Source organism: Dictyostelium purpureum, assembly GCF_000190715.1.
Source record: "Dictyostelium purpureum unplaced genomic scaffold DICPUscaffold_185, whole genome shotgun sequence".
In the NCBI taxonomy this organism is placed as follows: Eukaryota; Evosea; class Eumycetozoa; order Dictyosteliales; family Dictyosteliaceae; genus Dictyostelium; species Dictyostelium purpureum.
Genome location: NW_003519522.1, coordinates 1 through 23195, shown reverse-complemented (window position 1 = coordinate 23195; position 23195 = coordinate 1). Strand labels below are relative to the sequence as shown.

Below are 23195 nucleotides of genomic sequence, written 5' to 3'. Positions count from 1 at the left end.
CAAGCATCTCCAAATTCACAATCAACACCATACCCAAGTAACTTTGCCCCCGCATACCGTTATAAATCAAATCCACCACCACAACCAAAACCAGCACCAATACTAAAACCAATTCCAATTTCACCAACAATTCCAAACTCACCATACCCATACAATTTTGTTCCATCATACAGATATCAAAAAGTTTCAACATCTACACCATTATCAACAACAACCAAATCAGAAACCAGTTCATCTTCAAGTTTTAACTTATCTGGTAATCCAACAGATAAAAAAGAATCAACAACAAATATCTTTGGCGGAGAAACCTCACCTTGTTTGGAAACAACCCTATTAACCACCACTACACCATCACCATTTGGGGCACCATCAATCACAAATACACCAGAACCAGGACCAGAATCATCACCAAAACCAGATCCATTTAGCGCACCAAAAGCCACTACACCAGGACCAGAACTATCAGAACCATCACCAGAACTAGAACCAGAACCAGAACCATTTGGCGCAACAAAAACCACCACTACACCATCACCAGGACCAAAACCATCACCATTTGGCGCACCATCTGTAAATTTAGTTGGTAATTTGACAAGTACCAGTTTTTCAACAACCTCATCCTCAAATTTATTTTCCAATCTTTTTACAGAACCACTCTCGGGAACTTTCACAGCAGTATCATCACCATTTGGTGATCCAACAACCTCGATTGCCTCATCATTTAAAATCCCAACAAATTCTTCAAGTTTGCCAACATCCCCATCAGCAACTGCATCAATATTTAATTCACCATCAAAAACCGCTTCTACACCAAGATCGACACTATTCTCAATACCATTAACCGGTACAAGCTCCCCATCACCATTTGGCGCACCATTAACATCAACTTCAACATCAACTACACCATCACCAAAACCATCACCATTTGGGGCACCAAAAACCACAACAACGCCATCACCAGGACCAGAACCATCACCATTTGGTGCACCAAAAACCACAACAACACCATCACCAGGACCAGAACCATCACCATTTGGCGCACCATCTGTAAATTTAGTTGGTAATTTGACAAGTACCAGTTTTTCAACAACCTCATCCTCAAATTTATTTTCAAATCCTTTTACAGCACCACTCTCGGGAACATTCACAACATTTTCATCACCATTTGGTGATCCAACAACCTCGATTGCCTCATCATTCAATATCCCAACAAATTCCTCAAGTTTGGCAACATCCCCATTAACAACTGCATCAATATTTAATTCACCATCAAAAGCCGCTTCTACACCAAGATCGACACTATTCTCAATACCATTGACCGGTACAAGCCCCCCATCACCATTTGGTGCACCATCAACTTCAACTACACCATCACCATCTGGCGCACCATCGACAACTACAAAATCACCAATTGGTGCACCATCAACCTCAACTACACCAGAACCAGGACCAGAATCATCATTTAGCGCACCTTCATCTAAACCATCAATCGCAGAGACTTCCCATGCAATTATTGATACATTACAATCTGAGATCAATGATTTAAAAAAAAATCAACAAACTTTTAAAACATTGGCTCAAATGAAAGATCAAATCGAGGAAAACCTTCAAACTAGATTCCAACAAGAAAAGTTAATTTTTAAATTAAATGAACAAAATAAAGAATTAGTAGATCAGTTAAAATTATTAAAAGAACAATTGGCTCAATCTAATAACGAAGATCAAATTAATCAGCTAAATCTCGAAAATAATCAATTAAAAGATCAAATAGAATCATTAAAACAACAAGATAGAGATAAAGAAGAACTATTAAATCAAATTGAAAAAGTATTAAATCAAGATAATAAAGAAATAATAGATCAACTAGACTCTCTTAATAATGATAATCAAAATGAGCAATACGACAATGCTGAATATGAAAATGACATCGATCTACTAAAAGAAGAACTGAAATCATTGAAGCAACAACAAGAAAACGAAAAGAAAGACATTCATCAAGAATTTACATCCCAAATTAACCAACTAAAAGATGAAAACAATCGTCTAAAGGAAGATTTAGGATTATCATTTGGCGCACCATCGACACAACCATCACAATCTCCACAATCAAAAAATAAATTTGTAGGTGGACCAAATTTATTTAATAGACCATCACCTTATCTTGTTGAATCAACACCACAACAGACACCATCGATAACTACAATATCACGATTTGGTGCACCATCGACAACTACACCATCACTATTTGACACACCATCGACAATTCCAAAATCTCCATTTGGCCCACCATCAACTTTAACTGCACCATCATCATTTGGCTCACCATCGACAACTACACCATCACTATTTGGCGCATCATCGACAACCACAAATTATCCATTTGGCGCACCATCGACACAACCATCACAATCTCCACAATCAAAAAATAAATTTGTAGGTGGATCAAATTTATTTTATAGACCATCACCTTATCTTGTTTAATCAACACCACAACAGGAACTACCAACACCAATAATAACACCAATATCAAAAGCTCCATTACCAAATTCAATTCCAACCTCAACTCAAACTCCGATTGCTAGCCCACAACCAACACAACAATCAAATGCCCGCATTGCCTCATCCACTTATCCAAAATTATATGCACCAGAATCCAGACACTATTTTACAGGTGCACCATCTAAAGGGGGAAATTTTGGAAAACCATCAATTAAAATATTCAATGAAAAACTTGGAGCATGGGTAGATTGTCCCCCAAAACCACCAATAACCCTTCTTTCTTTTTTAGGCAATTTTGTTTTTTTACATCTTTGAAAATTTTAAAAATACCAATAATAACGGTCATAATAAAAACTACGATAAAAATAATGATGAAGATAATGATTTAAATGGCTATAGTAACCATTTAAAAAGAAAGCTGTATGAAAATGAAAACATATTTGAAGAAATGTCGAATAATGGGGATAGTAAAAGTATAAAGTTTAGTTCCAATTAGTAAGAAGAAAATGAGGATCAAGAAAACTATTCTAAATCCATCGAAGAAAAGAATCTAAACTATTTTTGAGTCGATTCACTGGACACAACCCTGTAGCCAACAATTAGGCGGATACTATATGTATAAATTTAGAGAAATGGCAAATATTAAACAACTAAGAGGTGTACCAACAATGATCGAATCGAGAAACTGTAGTAATTGTGGAACATTTTTAATACCAGGTATAAATTGTAGAGTTAGAATTATTAAAACTGATCAACTATCAAATAAAAGTAGAAGTTTAATTTCAACCAATACAAAAGAAATTAACTCGTTAGAATTTAGATTAAAACCATCACCACAACAACAACAACAACAACAACAACAACAATCCTTATCAAAAAATTCAAACAAATTAAACAATTCAATAACTAGAGTATGTTTAAAATGTAATAAACTAAATCCATTAAAAGGTGAAACCATATCAAAAAGGAAACAAAGAAAATTAATTTTAAAAATGACACACAAAATGATAATAAATATAAATAATAATAATAATAATAATAATAATAATAATAATAATAATAATAATAATAAAAATAAAAACAATAAAATAAAAGTGGCACAAGCAGGAAGTAACCCAAATTTGAAAAAAAAACTATCATTTTAAACATTTCTATGTTATGGAGAAATAATCGAAACAAATATTTTTTCAAAATTAATCAATATATTATTAGAAATCGTCTTTCATAAATGATAAAAATTTGATCCCAAAACAATTATAATCTAATAATAAAACTTATCATTAATTTTGCCATTTTTTTAACTGTCCGCCAATTGGTTAAATTTTTTTTGTTTAAAAGAAAAGTTTGGTTGTGTTTTAAAAATAAAAATAAAAAGAAAAAATAATTGAAAAAAAAAAATAAAAAGTGAAGATAAAATGCCGCTTCTTTAAAATTAAAGATAATTCTTTATTTTCAAAAAAAAATCTCGGAAAAAATATATTTTTTTTTTGAACGAAATATAGTTTTTAATCTTTGGGAATAAAGAAAAAAAAAAACATTATTTTTTTATTTCCACAATTTTTTTGTAAAATTTAAATAAAATAATAATTTTCATTATTAATTTTTTAAAACATCACACCACATCACATCAATGGATAATAATAGTAATAATAATAACAATTACAATAATAATAACTATGATCAAAAAACCTCAGAATTATTTTATCTAGTTTTTCATAATAAATATTTATTTAATAAAATATTTCATTTCATTCATTCAGTTGAACTAATTAAATACAATAGTATAAACGATATTCCAGAAAATAGAATCATTTTTAAAAATATTAAATCGGTAAATTTCCTATTAAACCAAAAATTATATCATTTATTAAAATGCAAGTTAGAATCTGATGAATATATCCATGTCAATCATAGGTATAAAATTACAGAAATGATGAGTTATGACATAGATTTAGCAAAAGAAATATTCAAATTACTATTACAATCAACTTCACTTAGATATGAAAGCAAAGAATCATGGACATCACGGAGCCATATACACCAATTAAATTATTTTAGTGAGGATTTTATTCAAACTGCAGTTAATGAACCATTCTCTTTCCCAATATTTACATCAACACTAAGTTATTTCTTCTCTTTTTCGACAAATTCAAAAATTAAAATACTATTGGATTCATTTTATAATATAAATAATAAAAACAACAATAATAAAAATAAAAATAAAAATAAAAACAAAAAAACACTCAAAATTAATAACAAGATTTTGAAGTCAGCATATAACAAAAATATTAATAAAAATAATAATAAACAAAATTTAATACAATCAATTTTCACATCTCCATATGAATATAAAAATAAAATAATTAAAGATATTTATGAACGCTGTAAAGATATATTCCAACGTGATAGAGTATTACAACTAGTTTTAAGCAATAAAGAATATTATAATATACATAATAATAATAAAATCGATATTATAGATATAGTATTCAACACAATATCAATAGAGAATCAAAATCAATTATTAGATATGAAATTATATTTTTTGCCTGATTATGTTAAGCAAAATGACAAAAACCAAATAGATAATATAATTAATAATAATAAAGATATCAATAGAATAATAAAACTATTAGAGTATATTAGAAAAAATATCAAAAAGGATGACGATGACGATGATGACGATGATGATGATGACGATAATGTCGAAAGTTTTCAATTCAATTATTTTTCAAATAAAGAATCAATCCAATTAGAAAATTTAAAACTAGTTTTACAAAACAACACAAATAATTGGAAAAAAATCAAAAATTATTATTCTAGGGTATCATTTAAAACAGATATAGAAACAATCAAATTTTATTTCAAAAATCAAAACCATTTAAATTTTATGGAATCTGACATTTGGGAAACAATAAGGGGATATGTTTCATAAGTACGGTTGCAAAATAGATAAAAAAAAGTTCTGCCAACTAATTGAATCAATACCACCATGTAAATATGAAATTTATTCATTATGGAAGGAAGTGGTTAAAAGAACAAAAACAACAATACCAACTGAAATAATTACAGACTCTATTAAATATAATGACAGTTCACGTGACAATTATAAGAAAAATAAAAAATCACCGGGAATAACAACAACATTACTTGTAGTCAGAGATAAACAAACAGTCGATTTAATTTCAGATATCTTGAGTTTGTATGAACAAACAAAAAGTTTCTATCCCGAATGCTCTATGTTAGATATTATGGGCTCTCATTATAGTGATCTACCAAAAATAAATAGGAACACCTTCAAATTCAATAGTGTTGAATTATTTAAATATACAGATAAAAAAATTTTTAAATTATTTAATTTAAATATTTTCAAAGTAACACCCATACGAACCAAGAAAGCTGTGGAAACTAAACTCATTGACGAGACTGTTTTGGAAATACCACTAAAAAATGCCATGGAAACATTTAATTTAAAAGAATTAAAATCAATATTCGAACTTACCAAAGATTATAGTTTATCTAGACTATACTATTCATACAAGAAACCAAATCGACCACTATCATATCAAGATATTACACAACTCACTGAAATCATCAAACATTTTATCAACATCAATTGTCCTCAAGGTGTTTATTATTGTTTAGATCTAATGCCAGAAGGAGATTATGAACACACTGAAAAAGATAACTATTTAACCAATTTATTTAATAGTTGTGAAGTATTAACCACCGTATTCGCAATTTCAATCAAACTATTATCAGTACACATCACCAAACTATTAATTAACAAATATCATTACAATGCAGATGTTGAAAACAAATTACCAAATTATATCAGTAGCTTTATAAATGTTGAAAACCTCAAAACTAACAGAAACCGTCCTATTCCTTTGTCTTTTTACTGTAACCATTATTGTAATATTGATTTTCAAACACAAAGATATGATAATATTAATATTGATGATGTAATATCAATCATTCATTTAATAATTAATAGATCGAAACAACTACAAAATAAATCCCAAAATAGAAAACGACAACGATCAATATCAAATATCAATTATGAAAATTATATTTTTACTCCAACACCCAAAGTCCATATTTATCAAGGTGAAGCTCTTAAAATTGTTATCAACATATTATTCAAAATATTAATTCAAAGTAAAGGTGAAGTACCACTTGAAAAGATCAAATCAACTTATCAATTCATAAACAAATCTGGTGTAACTACAGTTCAACAATCAACATTATTTTCAATTTACTATCTTGCAAATAAATCATTAACACTCATCAAATATTTTCTTGGTTTACCAATCTTTCGCGATGTTGGCGACCTTTTGGCCTATAACTGGGATGGCACTATTTTTTACTTTAAAACTCGTAATACAGAGGGAAATATAATTTTTAATTTAAATGATTATATAGATCCAGAAGTATTTTCATTCGAATATATATTTGGTAATAATGGTTGTCTTTGTTGTGACAATGGTGCATCATGTATTGATATTATCGAAAAACTTCATCAATATATTTTTAACAACTCATTCACAATCTTAAAAGAAGCACCTCCTTTCAAAACAATCACTGGCATTTATATTCAAACTATAAAAACCTTGTTCTTCTTTCAAAGATATGATTTATTTTTAAAATATTTAGAGGAATTGGAACTCATATACAACAATTCAGATGATATCATAAAAAGATATCGTTTTATTATCATCTCAAACATTATTCAAACTGGTGACCACACCTTAATCTCCACAGTATTAAATGAATACAGCGAATATTGCATTCTTTCAACTTTAGGAATCTGCGATTTATTAATATATAATGTCGAAAATAACACCAATATTGGCCAATCTTTAATAAAAAACAAAATTATTATTAATGAAAAGGATTTTCATCCAGATACAGTATTTGCTCTTCACCATTTAATATTTGACGATAAAAGCAAATTTAAATTCTCATTTAACATCAAACCATACCAAATACCATTCAAACTATATCAATTCCTCCTCAACACCTATCCAAATAATACTCTATTAAAACCATCGAAAACAATAATTGATCATGCTATAAATAGAGATAATATTGTCTTCCTAAAACAACTCTATCAAAATAATCTTATCAATGATGACATCGATAACACCAACAATGAATATAATCAACTACTATCCCATTTAAAACAAAAACTATCAGAACATAGAAAATAAAAATTGAATAAATAAATTTTAATATAAAAAAACTTTAAATATTTCTTTTATTATTTTTTAAAAAACTATTTTTAATATATATTCGATGAATCTAATTGTTTTTTTTTATTTAATAAACTACCTCTATTCTTATTTTAATTGGTAATGGGTATGTTGAAAAAAAAAAATGAAAATAAATATGTAAAAATTTAAATTTTTGTGTGAAAAAATTTAAAATTTTTATGTGGGAAGCTTCTATTGTGGCCAGGCGTTATTGTTTTGACTAAAGTTTAGTTCCAATTTCGAGGAAGAAAATGAGGATCAAGAAAACTATTCAGAATCCATCGACGAAAAGAATCTCAACTATTTTGGGCTTAGCACACAGTACACAACCCCGTAACCCACAAATATGACTCATTTATCAATAGCTTTTATAGATAAAAAATTAAAACTATGTTCATCAAATTAAAAACAAATTTAAACAATTATGGTGTGACATAGATCAACTTGATGCAGGAATACCTCCAAATTATATTTATTAAAGCTCCGAACCGTACCGGTTTTTAAAAAAAAATGTTATTCAAAAAAAGAATCGAATATTAAATTTAAAAACCGTATTTAGGAATATCCTTCAAATAAATTTTTTTATTTACAACTAAATAAAAAAGTCTTAAAATCTATTCAAAATAATATTATAATAAAGCTTTTTAATTTTAAAATTTGTTGCCTCCAAATTATTTTTTTTATATTTTTTTTTTTTTTTTTCATTTTATTATCAATATCATCTAAATAAAATACATTCACAAATACCCCACTCACATAACCCCCAATAAATTTAATATAAATTTAATAACAGTAATTTAAAATATATAGAAAAAAAAAAAAAAAAAAAAAAAATTATAATGACAATAACATTCACATATTTACATTTAAATTATTTATAATAATTAAAAATATATTTCAAATTAATAATATTCACACACAATATTGTGTAGGTGGTATACTAAGCCTTAAAGCAATAGAATTGGAGAGGATATTACTGCAAATATTTAAACAAATTAAAAGATGGTAAATAAAAAGCATAAGTTGTGGTTCAAGTATTTAGTCAAATGGTGTTTTAAGCAATGAATAGATGATATTAGTTCCGATGGTATAAATTAAAAAGAATAAAGCATATTCAAGTTGTGGTTCAAATGTGGATTAAAGTATTGGTCAGATGTGCGTTCAAATATTTGGTCAAGTGGTATTTTAAGTAATTAAAAAATGTGGTTAGTTCCAATGATGGTATATATATTAAATAGCATAAAGTAAAATCAAATGTGGTTCAAATGGTGGCAAGATCTTAGTAAGCTGTGGTTCAAGTAATTGGTCAAGAAGTGTTATAAGAGGTGAATAAATGGGGTTAGTTCAAGTATATATTGAAACAAGGATTATGATTTTAGAAATCATCTATGGAGTATTTTTAAATTAATAAATGTGTCAGTTATTTTAAAATAAAAAAAATTTTAATTATAAAATTTAAATCTTTTTCCATCTGATTTAGATATTTTTTTTATTTAATTTTTTAATTTTAATTTGTTTTTTTTATTTTTATTTTTATTTTTATTTTATTTTCAAAAATATAATATAATTTATATTTTTGGTAAAGGTAAAAAATTAATAAATGATGATTTTAAAAAAAAAAAAAATTATAATGGCTTTTTTATTTTATTACAGTTATATTTTATTTCCAATTATTATTTTGTGAATATAAAAAAAAAATATCCAAAAAAAAAAAAAACAATTAAAAATCCCATCAAAAAGTAAAATATATATTGATATTTTTTTTTTGGTAGCACAAAACTAAAAAACGGCCCTATTGGATTTTTTTTTTTATTAATATCTTTTTTTTTATAAAAGATATTAATTCGTATTAGGACAAATATTGCATCATGAATTGAATTTTCATTTAGTGTTTTTGATGTTTTTTTATTTTTTTTTTAATTGTTATTTTTCGCTCAATTAATTGGGTTGTGTGATGTTGAAAACTAGTTTTTATTAAAAATATCAAAAAATATCTATTTATATTTTTTTTTTTGTGGTAAGTTTCAATGCCACTTTTGTTTCTTTAAAAACCAAATAACAATTGTACAAAAAATAGATTTTGTATAAATAAAATAAAAATCATTAATAAATTTTTTTTTAAAATTTTTTTTTTTTTTTTTTTTTTTTAAAAATTTATTTTAAAAAACAAATAAACATTTATTTATATATTTATATATTTATTTATTTTTATTTTTAAAAAAAATGATTGAAATAAAAAAATTATTTTTAATAATTTTTTTAATAAATTATTTTGGCTTTATAAATTCCCAGATTTTTGTAAAAGATGTTACGATCAAAAAAAATGAAAATTTTAAATATTCATACAATGAAATGAATTGTAATCTTTTTTCATTTTTGTATTTGATTTGTGACTCTGGTGAATTCGAATTTAAAAGTAATGACGTTTATTTTGATCCCTATTTTAATATTAATCCAGTATTGGTGAATGATACAGCAACAATATTTGAAATAGAAATTAAAGAGATACCAATTGGAGTTTATACCCATAATTTTGTTGTCACTGGCTCAAGTACATATTACTTTGATATTCATTATGAATGTGTCTGTATGTTATTTACGTTTATATAAATAAAAAAAAAAATTTGTATTAATATATTTATATTTTTTAAAAAAAAATACTTGCCAGCTTTTCCCATTAATGAATTCGAAATTAAAGATATTTCAGTTCGTGGAATGGAGCTTGACATTAACGGAATGGTATCGGCTGTATTTAAGTATGATAACCTTAAAACGGATTTTTATCCTGAACTTTATTGTGAATACTGTTACATTAGAAGTCTTAGTAAATATTATTTTTTAATTAGTTTAAGTTTTAATTTTATTATCCCAGAGGATTTAAATAAAACCGTCGAATACTATTATAATGATATTGTAAAGTCAGTTTCATTTAAATCCTACTACGACCCAAAGGGTAAGTAATTATTATTATTTTTATTATTTTTATTTTTTTTTAAATTTTAAACACTTTTTTTTAATATTTTCAATTAATAAAATATTTTATATATAATATTTTTAGTTATTGATGAAATTACCGATTTGACATTTCCAAATTCAGATTATATCCAAAAAATAACTTATGCTCTCCAGCCTGTATTTACATATTATTCAAACAATACCAATTATTATAAACCAATTCATTCGTTGGCAGGAGGTGAAGGTTATGGAATAAGATCAGATTATTTTGTTTCAAGACCAATTTCTAGTAAAGATGGAAGGGTTAAATACATTGGTTTCATTGATAATACAATGGATACAGCTACATTTTCACTATTATCGCAAAAACTAGATAATATAGATCCTGTTTTCACACAAGAATTATATATTGATGGTAAGATAAAAATATTTTAAAGTTTAATTTAATAATATACTAATTATAATTAAAAGACCCATTATTTCAATCATTTAGTGTAGTATCTTACCCAATTCAAGAAACACAATCAATTACAATTCATTTCGAATATAGTTGGAACCAACATGACTTTTATCCATTCCAAGTAGAGTATTTTAATTCGGTACTTATGAAGTTCCCATTTGGCTTTCAGAGTGGAAATCTATTCAATTATAAATACAATGCATCCTTTTTTTTAGTAGAAACCTGTAAGTATATTTTGTTTTTGATATATAGCTTTTGTTAAATTTAATTTTAATTTTTTTTTTCAGATTTAGAAACAAGCATAAAATTAAAGTATTTTAGTAGGGGTTATAACGAATTTGCATCTTTTGCAATTGAATCTCTTGATCTTCGTAAGTTAAATAGATATATAATATAGTATAAAAAATAAACATTAATTTTTTTTTATTAAAATAGCCGCTGATGAATTCACTTTTGAAAACGTTCAATATATTCATTTATATGATGATATTTTTATTTTAAGAATACAAGGTCTATCAAAATCTAACCCCATTTATAAATGGACTAGAATATTACCAGATGCAACTAAACAATACTTTTATTTAGATGGTATGGTTAGTGGTAGTATTATGGATCCAACTTATGATTTCCTTGTATCGATGTACGATACATTTGATGAAATCGGTCCCAATGAAGGCGAAAGTTATTTAACAATTAAATTCAACCAATATTATGATATCAAAAATATTAAATATTTCGCTCACCCATCTTTTAATGATGAAGGTAATATATTTATTAAATAATTTTTTTTAGAATTTTTATATTTATATAAATTTTTATTTTTTTATAGAATTTGATTATTTTGATATAACATTTGCAAAAATATTATATTCAGAAATAGATGTAACAAATAAAACTGCTGGTAATATATTATATTTCAACATTTCAAATATTAATCAAAACACCCCAGTTTCATTAGTTTTATATGACCCAATTAGACAGGGTTATGGTCTTCAAAAAAAAGATTTTTGGCCAGCTACATGGAACTCATATTTAGAATTATTCCAAATAGAATTTTTTGTTAAAGCAAACTCCCACCCAGGAAAAATACCATATTCTCTTTTCTTTGATAAACAAATTATTATACCAAGTTCATCATTACCTGACGATGCTCAATTTACCATTATTTCTAAAAGTATTATTATTATTTAAATTATTAGTATTATTATTTAAATTTATTTACTAATTAGTTTTAAAATATTAGATGAAGATTTGTATGGACCAATAATTGATAATTACAGTAGGTTTCCAAATGAACCCTTACCAGCTTTCTTTAAAGCCAACTTAATGTCAGATAAAGTGGCCACTTGGAACTTTAATATTATTGATGAAATTAACGGGTTTAGGGATGGTTATATTGTAATTATGGGTGATGTGGATGGTTCAAAATATAACTTTTCGTTATCTCCATATATGGGAGTTGGAGATAAATATAATGCATCCTATTCAATTTCAATTGCCCTAGGTACTGTGTGTGCAAGTCAAACATATACCATAGTCGAAGTGCTATTATTTGATGAGCAAGGCAACAACTCTACATTTTCTCTTTCGAATCCATTCCAAAGTTATGACGACTCACTTTCAAACCCATTTATCAATTTTTTAAATACAGATCTATTTTATAACAATGTAGTTATATGTGACACTTTTGACGATTCTCCACCAGTTTTGCTAGAATTTGAATTGGTCAATGCACCTGACGAAACCAACCCAATTGATGTTGGCAGTTTTAATAGATTATTGAATTTTAAAATCTCTGCAAATGATAGTGACAGTGGTTTCAAGGTAGGACAGTCTCCAATTATTTATTTATCTACATCAAATCTACGTACCCACGAATGTTATAGCAATGGTTTAACTATTGAAGAGGATCTTACATATACATTTGTTTACGAGTGTCAAATCCCATTGGGTTTCGGTTATCCACATGGAATCCAGTTTTCAATTTATAATTTTATAAATCAAGGTGGAACTTTTGGAGGATATTCAAACTATGACTTAAAGCAATCCGGCCTTGTTTCAGGTTTGGCAAAAGAAAGCATTGTTTATTCTTTAAATCATCCTATTATTTCAGGTGGAAGCAGAGTTAGTACTGATGGGGGTGATTTATGGATATATGGTAGGGGTTTCGCAAATGTTTCCTCGGTTTATTTAAAGGTTGAGTATATATTGGGTAAAAATAGACAACTTAGAGCTAGTCCATGGCTAATACCTCTAACAATTAAAAAAAATTTATTTAGTGCATTGCACATATCGGGCATACCAAAAGGAACTGATAAGTTTAGTTTGGTCTTTGACTACTTAAACATTATGGAATATCAAGATCCATTTGTTTTTATTCCATCCGAAAAGGTCTTAGTATCCCAAGAAGACTTACCAGTTAATCCAAGTCAAGAGTGCTTGGGTACCCCTCAATGTGGTGGATCATCTAGAGGATATTGTTCCAATACTGGTTGCGTATGCACCTCTCCATATGCTGGTAAAGATTGTTTAGATACAGTTATTATTATACCAGAGTCTCCATTGTCATTAAATATAACTGATCCAATTGCTCAATTAAATACAGACTTATTCAAATCACTTATTTCATTAGTATCAATTAGAGAAATAGATGTTTACGACAAAGTAGTTTTTGAACATAAATTCGAAAAATGGACACTTAATCAAATATCAAATGATACCAACGATTATCATACTACCGTTGGAAAATCTACATTGGTCAAAGCAAGATTACAATGGTTTAGTAAAGAAACCATCATTAAATTTGCAGACCAACAAATCAATATGAATCCATCAAGTGTTAAGTATAATATCGAAATCGTAGATTATCCATTTGCATCCAAGTTAAATTCTTTAGAGTTAGTAATAAAAGCATCTTTAGAAACTTTAGACTCAACATGTTCAGCTCAAGAATTTGGATACACAACATCAGGTGACAATATGGAGTACATGAAGATCCAAATAGATGATCATTCATTATATGGTAGATTTATAAGAAGAGGTGTTTTTGATGAATTAAAACAAGTCAAAGCAATAACTATTAGAATAATTCCAGATAATAGTACAACCAATAGTAAATCATTTTCATCAACTTTAATAGGCATTAGAATGGCATACTTTTCTAAAAGAGCTATAATCGACCCCGATTTTTCTGTATTACTTGACTCAAGCAGGGTAGATAAAAAATCCAATTCTATTTGTTCAAATAAAGGTTCAAATAAATTAAGTGGTTCAAAAATCGCTGGTATTGTAATTGGCTGTGTTGCTTTTGTAGCTATAGTTATAGTTTGTATCATTTATAACCATCATCGTAAAAAGCAACAAAAAGAATTTGTTGCTAGTATGCAACAAAAATTAAAACAAATTAATTAAAAAAAAATAAAAGCAATATGATTTTAAATAATAATTATGTCACACTTCTATAAAACACTATTGAATTCAAAATTCATTTAATTTTTAAGTTTTGAATAATAAAATAAGTTACAATAGCTCAAATATTATTGTATTTCAAAGAAATCTAACAAAATGGACCTGGAGGGAGGCTCGAATGAAAGATTTCGAACAATGTTCGGATGGTGTAGTTGGTTATCACGAATCCTTAACACGGATTAGGTCGTGGGTTCGATTCCCGCTCTGAATATTTTTTTGGAATGGCTATATCTTCCAGGATATTTTTTTTTTTTTTTTTTTCTTATTTTTTTTCTTTTTTTTTTTTTTCCTCTTTCTTCCTTGTGTAATGAACAAGGATCATTACTCAATAACAATCAATATTAATTAATAATAATCAACAATTATTTTAATTCATCAAAAAAGAATTTTTAAAAAAAAAAAAAAAATTTTAAAAAAAATAAAAATAAAAACTTTTTAGTTTTCGAATTTTACAAAAACATAAACATTTCATATAAATTTTATTTTATTTAATTATTTGATCTTAGTACCTTACACTGGTTCTCTTAATTCTGCGAGACTCACACGAATTGACTTTTTAATAACAAATACATAATGACTAAGTCTTGGTACCAATTTATCGTGTAATTCGCAACCTGGAGTTCCTTCAATAAAATAAGGAATTCCTGGGAATGTAATTTGTTTAATAAAAACCATTTGGTGCATTTCTCTAAATTTCCCTAAAATCCTTCTTAAAGTATTTTCCAATGCCCTTTTTGGATTAACTAATTTAAAACCTGTAAAATAATCGTCAACAATAAGTAATGCTTGTTTTGTCATTTTTTCCTAAAATAATAATATGAAAGACTTGTGAAGTTATAATATAAAAAAATAAAAAATTTCCAATTAAATTTATATTAAAAAAAATAAAAAAATAAAAACTGAGGTATGGGTGTAAAAAATGAACCAATTACAATCCTATTTGATAAATAAGTGAATTTTCTATTAAATAAATATAAATTTTTTGCTTTATTTAAAATAAAAATATATTTTTTATATAACAAATAAAATTGATGTATATAAATAGCTGTGACTGTTTTATCATTCATGAAAATGACTATATGTATCTTCTTGTTTTTAATAGTATAAAAAAAGAATTTGAAAATTTTTTTCATCATTCTAAAACAATTCTTTAATTAATATTAAATAATATAAACTAAAAACTATAAAAAAATGTCAATTATCAGTAAATATTATTATTTTTATAAAACTTTAAAGTATTAAATATAAATTATTTTCCCTATTACTTATAACAAAAATGTAATTTTTTTTTCTTTATAGAATCAATTTCATCAATGAACCCAATCAATGGTGCTTCAACTAAATCCATGTTAACTTTATCTGGTAGCAGTTCTTTCTCTGATAATCAATCAGCTTGTTTCAGTGGTTTTGATCCATGTTGTTGTGATCCATGCTTTAATCCATGTGATCGTGGTAATTTTGGTGGAAGTAATATTAATATTATCAATATCGACATTGATATCGGTCGTCGTAGAAGATGGTGCTAAATTTTAGATATCTATAATGATTCTCATTGCTAAATAAAATATTACATTAAAAACAATTATTATTATTTATTTTTTTATTACTATTACTATAATTTATAATTATAAATATTTTTAGTTTCTGATCGTTGTCTAATTTTTCTTTTGATTTTTATTTTATTAAAATATCTAAACCCTTTCAGAAAGAATAAAAAAATTATAAAAAAAATTATAAAAAAAATAAAAAAATAAAAAAGAAAAATAAATTTTAATTTTTTTTATTTTTTTTTTTAATTTTTTATTTTTTTATATAAAATAAAATTCTGGTAAGGGTTTGTTTTTTTTTTTTTTTTTTTTTTTTATTCTCTTTTTTATAATTACAATCATTACCAAAACCTATCATAAATAATAAAAATAAAAATGAAAATGATAATAAAAGCATTATTTTTATTATCATTAATTTTAAATGTAGCATTTTCACAAACTGGAAATTATCCAGCTGCTGGTTTATATGTTGGAATTTCAAGTACATTTTTAGCAAATGAAGGAAATGCTGTAAGTTCATTAAATTTTAAAAGTCCTTAAAGATAAACGAGAAAATAAAAAAAAAATAAAAAAAAGTTATTAATATTAATATTTTAAAATACTATTTATTAGTTAACAGAATATGCAGAAAATAAAATTGAAAATACACCATTTAATGATATTTCAGGTAATAGCGGTGGTGTATCATATAACTTTCATGGATTCAAAGTTGCAATTACATTGGATGGAATTTTTTACAATGAATTAAATGAAGGTGTTTTCCAAATCGGATGGGATACAGTATCATTTAATCTTCAATGGAACTATCATATTTGTGATCATGTATGCGAGGATGGTACCGTTACAGTATTTACTCAACAAGGCTCAACTGTTTCAGTTGCCACTAATTTAGATGTAGTTTTTAATACTACTTCCACCACCATTACAGCAGTTTCAAGTGAAATGACATTTGATCAAGGTGCAGTTTCATTAAAAGTTCATTGTTACAATACAATTTGTATTATCCCAGTTAGCAAAATTGCCAATGAAGTCGCTTCACAATTTGTAACACAAGTTCAAAATGGCATCACCAATGGTATCAATGAAAATACTCCAACCATTGAAGCCCTTTTAAATCCAATCAGACAATTACCAGAACAATTACCAGGTGGAAACTCTTTATGGGTCAATCTCGAGGGTCAATTAGTCGAAAGTAGCGATACCTCTACCTATACCCCAACTTTAACTGCCGCCTTTAACGGTGGTATTATTTTAGAAAACTCTGATGGCAATTTCATTTACCCAACTCAAAACCCAACCTTTGTCCCAACCGCCTCACAATTAGAATCATTCACCTCTGACTATTGCATTAGTGCCACTGGTTTCTTTTTCGAATCAGTTCTTGATGCTGGTTTTGCTTCTGTTTTCCCATTAACCATCACTCCATCTGAAGTCCCAGCCGCCTCACCAGTCCAATTAAATACATCTGATGGTTTCTTTAGCTCAGTTGCTCCAGGTCTTGCCTCCTATCCAAACCAACCAATTCAAGTTAATCTTTATTCACCAGTTACACCAATCGTCAGCATGAACTCTACCGGTATTGCTTTATTAAACTTTGAATTATCTGCTGATTTTGTTGTTATCAATGATGGCAATCCATTTACTGCTTTCTCTACTCAATTCCTCATCGATGCCGAATTAGGAAGTAAAATCTACACTCTTAGCTCAACACAATTCTCATTAAACAGTACATTAATTTCAATGTATCCAAATGCCACTATTCTCAGCTCAACAATTGGTTCAGTTGATCCATCAGGTTTTGTTCAATTAATGCAAATGTTCCAAGCTGTAATTAAAATTCCATCATTTGCCTATACTGTACCATCAACCTATTCACTTTCAAATTTAAATCTTTCATTCAATAATCAATTAATGCAAATAACTTTAGATTTAATTAAACAATCAAACGAAAAAGAATTAAAAATTTCTAAAAACATTTTTCATTTTAATTAATAAATAAACTAAATAAATATATAAAACAAATAAAATTTTAAATTATATAATTATACTAAAATTTATTATATTTTAATTTTGAGGTGTTATACCACCGGTATTGGTATTAGTAATACTATTACTAGGACTAAAAAGTGTAGGTCTTCTTTGTAATTTCGATTTTAATGTTGATGTTGTATTGGATGATGAGGCTGGGGCAGTTGATGCTAATGCTGCTGGGTTTGAAGCTAAAATAGATTTTCTTGGGAGTGATGTGGATGATATTGGGGCGGCAGTGGATGATAAAATTGATTTTCTTTGTACAGGTAGTAATGTTTTTCTTGCTTTAATTAATGTTGATGAGTTTGATGATGCTGATGATGCCAAAGCACCATTACTAATATTAATATTATTTTCTTGTTGTTTTAATTGTGACTTTATTTGAGCACGTGATGGTGATTTTAAAACTTGATTTAATGATTTAGTAGGTGTAGTTAAAATGGGTAAAGTTGTTGGTATTATTGGTGATGTTATTGATGATGATGATGATGATGATAATAAATCCAATTGTGATGTTGGTAACATTGCAGATTTATTTGAATTTTGTAATTGTGATAACTCGAATATTTTAATTTCGTGCTCTTTTTGTTTTATTTGTGATTCCAATTCCATCAATTTCTTTTTCTTTTCTAATAATTTCTTTCTTGATATCTCTACTTCTTTTTCTCTTTCTTCTAATTTTTGTGTTTTAAGTTCAATACCTGAAATTGTATTTGTAAGATCTAAAGCTAATAATCTAAGTTTCTCTTTTTCATCTTCAACTTCAAATTCTCTTTCTTCCAATTTAAATTCCTTTTCATTTAATTCTTTTTCTCTTAATTGTAATTTTTGATCATAAACTAATAACCTCTCTTTTTCTTGTCTATTATCCTCTTTCATACTTTCAATTTCAAATAGTTGATCATCAAAACTACTAATTTCACTCCTAAATGAAATTAAATTAATTTATTAATAAAAAAAACAATCTTTATTATTTTATATTTTTATTATTTATTACAAATTAATATTTGGTTTTATCTTTTCTTCAGAGTAGGTCATTTTTTTTCTTTTATTTGGGGTGAATGATAATTCTCTATTCATTTTTAAATATTCCACAATACGTATTATTAATGTATTTGTCTTTGTTTTTGAAAATAAAATAATAAAAAAATGAAAAATTAGATTAATAATAAAAAATAAAAAAATTTTAAAAAAATTAAAAAAAAAAAGAGGGAAATTGTTTTATGTTCGTTTTTTATATTTTTTATAAATATAAAAAAAACTACATTTAATATTATTTTATTTAATATTATCTATTAGTTTATTTAATATTGACCAGTGCAATGTAAATTTAAAAAAAAAAAAAAAATGATTAATATTTTTAAAAATTAATGATATTATTTAAAAAGATTAAAAAAAATAATATTTTAAAAAATATTGAATAAAAAAAAAAATTAAATATTTTATTTTGGGTTTTTTAGAGTAATGTGATTATAATTATTATTACAAATGTTAATTTTAATATAAAATTAATATTGTTGAATAGACCATTGGAGAAATTATTATATGATAATAATAGTTCGTCATCTTTGTCTGATATGATCAAAGGTTTTAACTCTTCGTATATTTTAACTTTTTCTATTGATGATGAAGAAAAGTATTCATTATACTTTGATTCCAATTTAACTGGTTCTAAATCATTATCTGATGTTAAACATTGAAGTTTAACATTACCCATTAATTTGATTTTCTTTGATTTTTTACATTCAAATTCTATTACTTCGTTTTCATTACCACTACAATTTATATTATAAAATATAATACCATAAAATTCATTTTTGTTAGTTGAAATTAAATTTGTGCTATTATCATTTTTTAATAAATTATTTTTATTGGCCTTGATAACTATGGAACTGGGGTTACAACCATATGTTTCAAAATTAAAACATTTTCCTAATTCCAAAACTACACCTTCAACATAGCAATCTGGAATACTTAAAATGAATAAATGAGTATTATTATTTTTATTATTATTGGGATCTTCTATTATTGCTAAAGAATTGCATAAAAATATACTATTAAATGAAATTATGAATAATAATAGAATAAAATTATAATGATATTTCATTTATAAAATATATGTAAATAATTATAAATATATAATAAAATTTTATATTTATAAATCATTTATTTTTATTTTTATAATGTAATATTAATAGTATTTTATATAAGTGATTTTATTTTTATTTTGTTTATCATATAAAACAATTATAAAAAAAAAAAAAAATTTACTATTTATATTTTATTTAAAAAAAAAAAAAAAATGATATATATTTTATAAAATATTTTATAATGGTATTAAAAGATATAATTAAATTTTTTTTTTTTGTTTTTGTTATAAATATAAATTTAATTAATTTAAATAATAAATAATTTTTATAAATATAATTAATTAAATAAAGTAAAAATAAAATACTAACAACCCACTCATTAACCACTTTCTTTGTATTTCATAAAAACTCACTATACCCCCAACACTCTTTCTATCGCATAGATATATAAAAATTATAATATCTTTTTTGTTACAAACACCCCACCACACAAAAATAACACAATGTTGTAAATTATAACACCAAAAAAATTTTATTTAAAAAATAGATATAAAATAATATTTTTGTATATAAAAATAAAATGAAAAAAAAAAAAAAAAAAAGAATTTAAATATTTAAACGCTATATGATTTTATTGTAATTGTTGCTATTGGTTGTTTGACTATTATTTACAAATTATATTTAATTTGCCTCGACCTCATTAGTGGGGATTGCAGTTGTTGTTGTTGTTGTTGTTGTTGTTGCTGGTGATGTTGGAGTTTTTTGTTCATAATGAGTATTACCACGGTAACCACGATTACCACCGCCGCTATTTCTACCATTACTACCGTTGCTGGGTCTTTTACCAAAACTTCTTCTATCACCAGATTGTTGTGATCTTCTTTGTTGGGTGGCTTCATCAACATGGTTACTATTATTATCTTCGCTATATTTGTTTTCACTATTGTTGTTATTGTCCTCAGGTTGCTTTGGTGATTCTTGATTTTCATTGCTATTATTATTATTAATGAGGGGGTGTTATTTTCTTCTTGATTTTGTCTGATTCTATAATTATTACCATTTCTTCTATTATTATTAACCATATCTCTATATCTCTATTATCCTCTATTATCTCTATTATCTCTATGATCTCTATGATCTCTATTATCTCTATTATCTCCATTATTAATTCTTCTTCTGCCTCTACCGTTTCTGTAACTATTATCATTTGTTTGATCTTGTTGTTCAGTTGTTTCTTTGTTTTGGTGATTTATTTGGGTATTTTCATTTGTTTGTGGTTGTTGTGTGTGTTCTTGGTTTTGTTCTTGTGGTTGTTGTTGTGTTTGATCTTGATTTTGTTCTTGTGGTTGCTCAGTATGATTAGAATGGTTTTGATGTCTCTCTCTTTGCTCTCTTTGCTCTCTTGGTTGTCTTGGTTGTCTTGGTTGTCTTGGTTCTCTTGGTTCTCTATATTCCCTTTGCTCTCTTGGTTGTCTTTTTTGATCTCTTCTTCCATTAAAACCATTACCATATCTTGATTGCTCTTGTTCAACTGGAACTTCAACTTGTTGTTGCTCTTGTTGCTCTTGTGATTGTTGTTGCTCTTGTGGTTGTGTTGGTTGTTGTTCTGATTTTTGTTGTTTTGCAGTATAAAGTGAAGCAGCTTTTTCAGCAGAAGTAACAATACCTTTAATCATAGCAGAAGAGAAACCATTATGTTCCATTTGATTTAAACCAGAAATAGTACAACCTTGTGGAGTAGTGACTTTATCAATTTCATATTCTGGATGGAATTTATTTTCTAATAAAAGAGTAGCAGCACCTTTAGCAGTTTGGGCTGCGATTTTAATGGCATCTTCAGCATGGAAACCAATTTCACAGCCACCTTGAGCAGCTGCTCTGATAGCTCTACAAAAGAAAGCGATACCACAAGCACATAAAGCGGTGGCTGGTACGATTTGTTCTTCTGTTAAAACGATGCACATACCTAAACAATTGAAAATACGTTGAGCAATTAAAAGAGCATAATCCTTGGCTTTATCTTGTGGTGAATTGGTGTGTTTTTGAGATGATGAACGAACGGCTAAACAGGTCATCGATTCGCAATATTGAATGGCAGTATTTGGCATGGCTCTAACGATTGGAATTTCTTTGTAGCCCAAATGTGACTTTATGTTATCGATTGAGGCACCACTGACTACACTAATAACGACATGTTGCTCTGTGATAACGCCTCTAATGGAATCTAAAAGATCGTCTAATTGTGATGGTGTAACACAAACAATAACAATTTTGCTCTTTAAAACTGCATCCTGATTTGATGATGTAACATGGTAACCTTCTTGTTTGAAATGCTCAATGGACTCAATATTTCTTTTGGTTAAGGTAATTTGACTTGATTTATATAATTTTGAATTAACTAACCCTCTGGCAATTGATACACCTAAATTGCCACACCCTAAAACTGTAATATTATTATCTTTCATTTTTTAAAATTTAACTAAGTTATTGTTGCAATGTAATTTAAAAAAAAAAAAAAATTTATTTGAATTAATGTTATTATTATTATTTATATTAATTTGATAATATGTCAAAAAGCAACAATGCACAAACAGCTAAAAATAACAATAAACTTTGAAAATAAAAAATAAAAAATTTGAAAAAAAAAAAAAAAAAAAAAAATTTATAAAAAAAAAATTATAAAAAAAATTATAAAAAATTTAAACTTAACCACCACATCCACACCCAAATTATCAACTTACTCAAAAACTTTTATATTTCGATCTTTTATTAGTTACATATGTAACCATATTTTATTTGGAAGCAAATGTAATAAAATAAGAAATTTTTTTTAATATTTATTATAAATTTAATAATTAAATATATAAATAAATATAAATAAATATAAATA

At 26.2% G+C, this 23195-nt stretch overlaps 9 protein-coding genes across 9 annotated transcripts; 5 read left to right on the top strand and 4 right to left on the bottom strand.

Annotated features, from left to right (window-relative positions):
- Positions 1–1581: 1581 nt before the first annotated feature.
- On the top strand, positions 1582–2814 carry DICPUDRAFT_80439 (uncharacterized protein; the record flags this gene model as incomplete). Its single annotated transcript, XM_003289623.1, has 2 exons — positions 1582–2121; positions 2497–2814. The coding sequence occupies 2 exons, from the start codon at positions 1582–1584 to the stop codon at positions 2812–2814; spliced, it is 858 nt and encodes a 285-aa protein (XP_003289671.1).
- Positions 2815–3131: 317 nt separating this feature from the next.
- DICPUDRAFT_154063 (uncharacterized protein) lies at positions 3132–3644 on the top strand (the record flags this gene model as incomplete). The annotated part of the gene is made up of 1 exon (XM_003289622.1): positions 3132–3644. One exon carries the CDS (start codon positions 3132–3134, stop codon positions 3642–3644), a length of 513 nt encoding a protein of 170 aa, XP_003289670.1.
- Positions 3645–4129: 485 nt separating this feature from the next.
- DICPUDRAFT_154062 (uncharacterized protein) lies at positions 4130–7712 on the top strand (the record flags this gene model as incomplete). The annotated part of the gene is made up of 3 exons (XM_003289621.1): positions 4130–4622; positions 4869–5269; positions 5463–7712. The coding sequence occupies 3 exons, from the start codon at positions 4130–4132 to the stop codon at positions 7710–7712; spliced, it is 3144 nt and encodes a 1047-aa protein (XP_003289669.1).
- Positions 7713–10106: 2394 nt separating this feature from the next.
- DICPUDRAFT_154060 (uncharacterized protein) lies at positions 10107–14580 on the top strand (the record flags this gene model as incomplete). The annotated part of the gene is made up of 8 exons (XM_003289620.1): positions 10107–10341; positions 10453–10707; positions 10813–11124; positions 11181–11393; positions 11457–11540; positions 11605–11931; positions 11999–12343; positions 12413–14580. 8 exons carry the CDS (start codon positions 10107–10109, stop codon positions 14578–14580), a joined length of 3939 nt encoding a protein of 1312 aa, XP_003289668.1.
- A 567-nt stretch (positions 14581–15147) lies between these two features.
- DICPUDRAFT_154059 (uncharacterized protein) lies at positions 15148–15435 on the bottom strand (the record flags this gene model as incomplete). The annotated part of the gene is made up of 1 exon (XM_003289615.1): positions 15148–15435. The coding sequence occupies one exon, from the start codon at positions 15433–15435 to the stop codon at positions 15148–15150; it is 288 nt and encodes a 95-aa protein (XP_003289663.1).
- Positions 15436–16512: 1077 nt separating this feature from the next.
- Positions 16513–18224, top strand: DICPUDRAFT_56266 (uncharacterized protein). The gene is made up of 2 exons (XM_003289619.1): positions 16513–16694; positions 16797–18224. Exons 1-2 carry the CDS (start codon positions 16560–16562, stop codon positions 18174–18176), a joined length of 1515 nt encoding a protein of 504 aa, XP_003289667.1. The 5' UTR covers positions 16513–16559; the 3' UTR covers positions 18177–18224.
- Positions 18225–18248: 24 nt separating this feature from the next.
- Positions 18249–19295, bottom strand: DICPUDRAFT_80434 (uncharacterized protein; the record flags this gene model as incomplete). Its single annotated transcript, XM_003289614.1, has 2 exons — positions 18249–19140; positions 19213–19295. 2 exons carry the CDS (start codon positions 19293–19295, stop codon positions 18249–18251), a joined length of 975 nt encoding a protein of 324 aa, XP_003289662.1.
- A 376-nt stretch (positions 19296–19671) lies between these two features.
- DICPUDRAFT_80433 (uncharacterized protein) lies at positions 19672–20322 on the bottom strand (the record flags this gene model as incomplete). The annotated part of the gene is made up of 1 exon (XM_003289613.1): positions 19672–20322. One exon carries the CDS (start codon positions 20320–20322, stop codon positions 19672–19674), a length of 651 nt encoding a protein of 216 aa, XP_003289661.1.
- Positions 20323–21936: 1614 nt separating this feature from the next.
- On the bottom strand, positions 21937–22770 carry DICPUDRAFT_36148 (uncharacterized protein; the record flags this gene model as incomplete). Its single annotated transcript, XM_003289612.1, has 1 exon — positions 21937–22770. A coding segment is annotated over one exon (834 nt), but the record flags the coding sequence as incomplete, so codon positions are not given.
- Between the last annotated feature and the right edge of the window lie 425 nt (positions 22771–23195).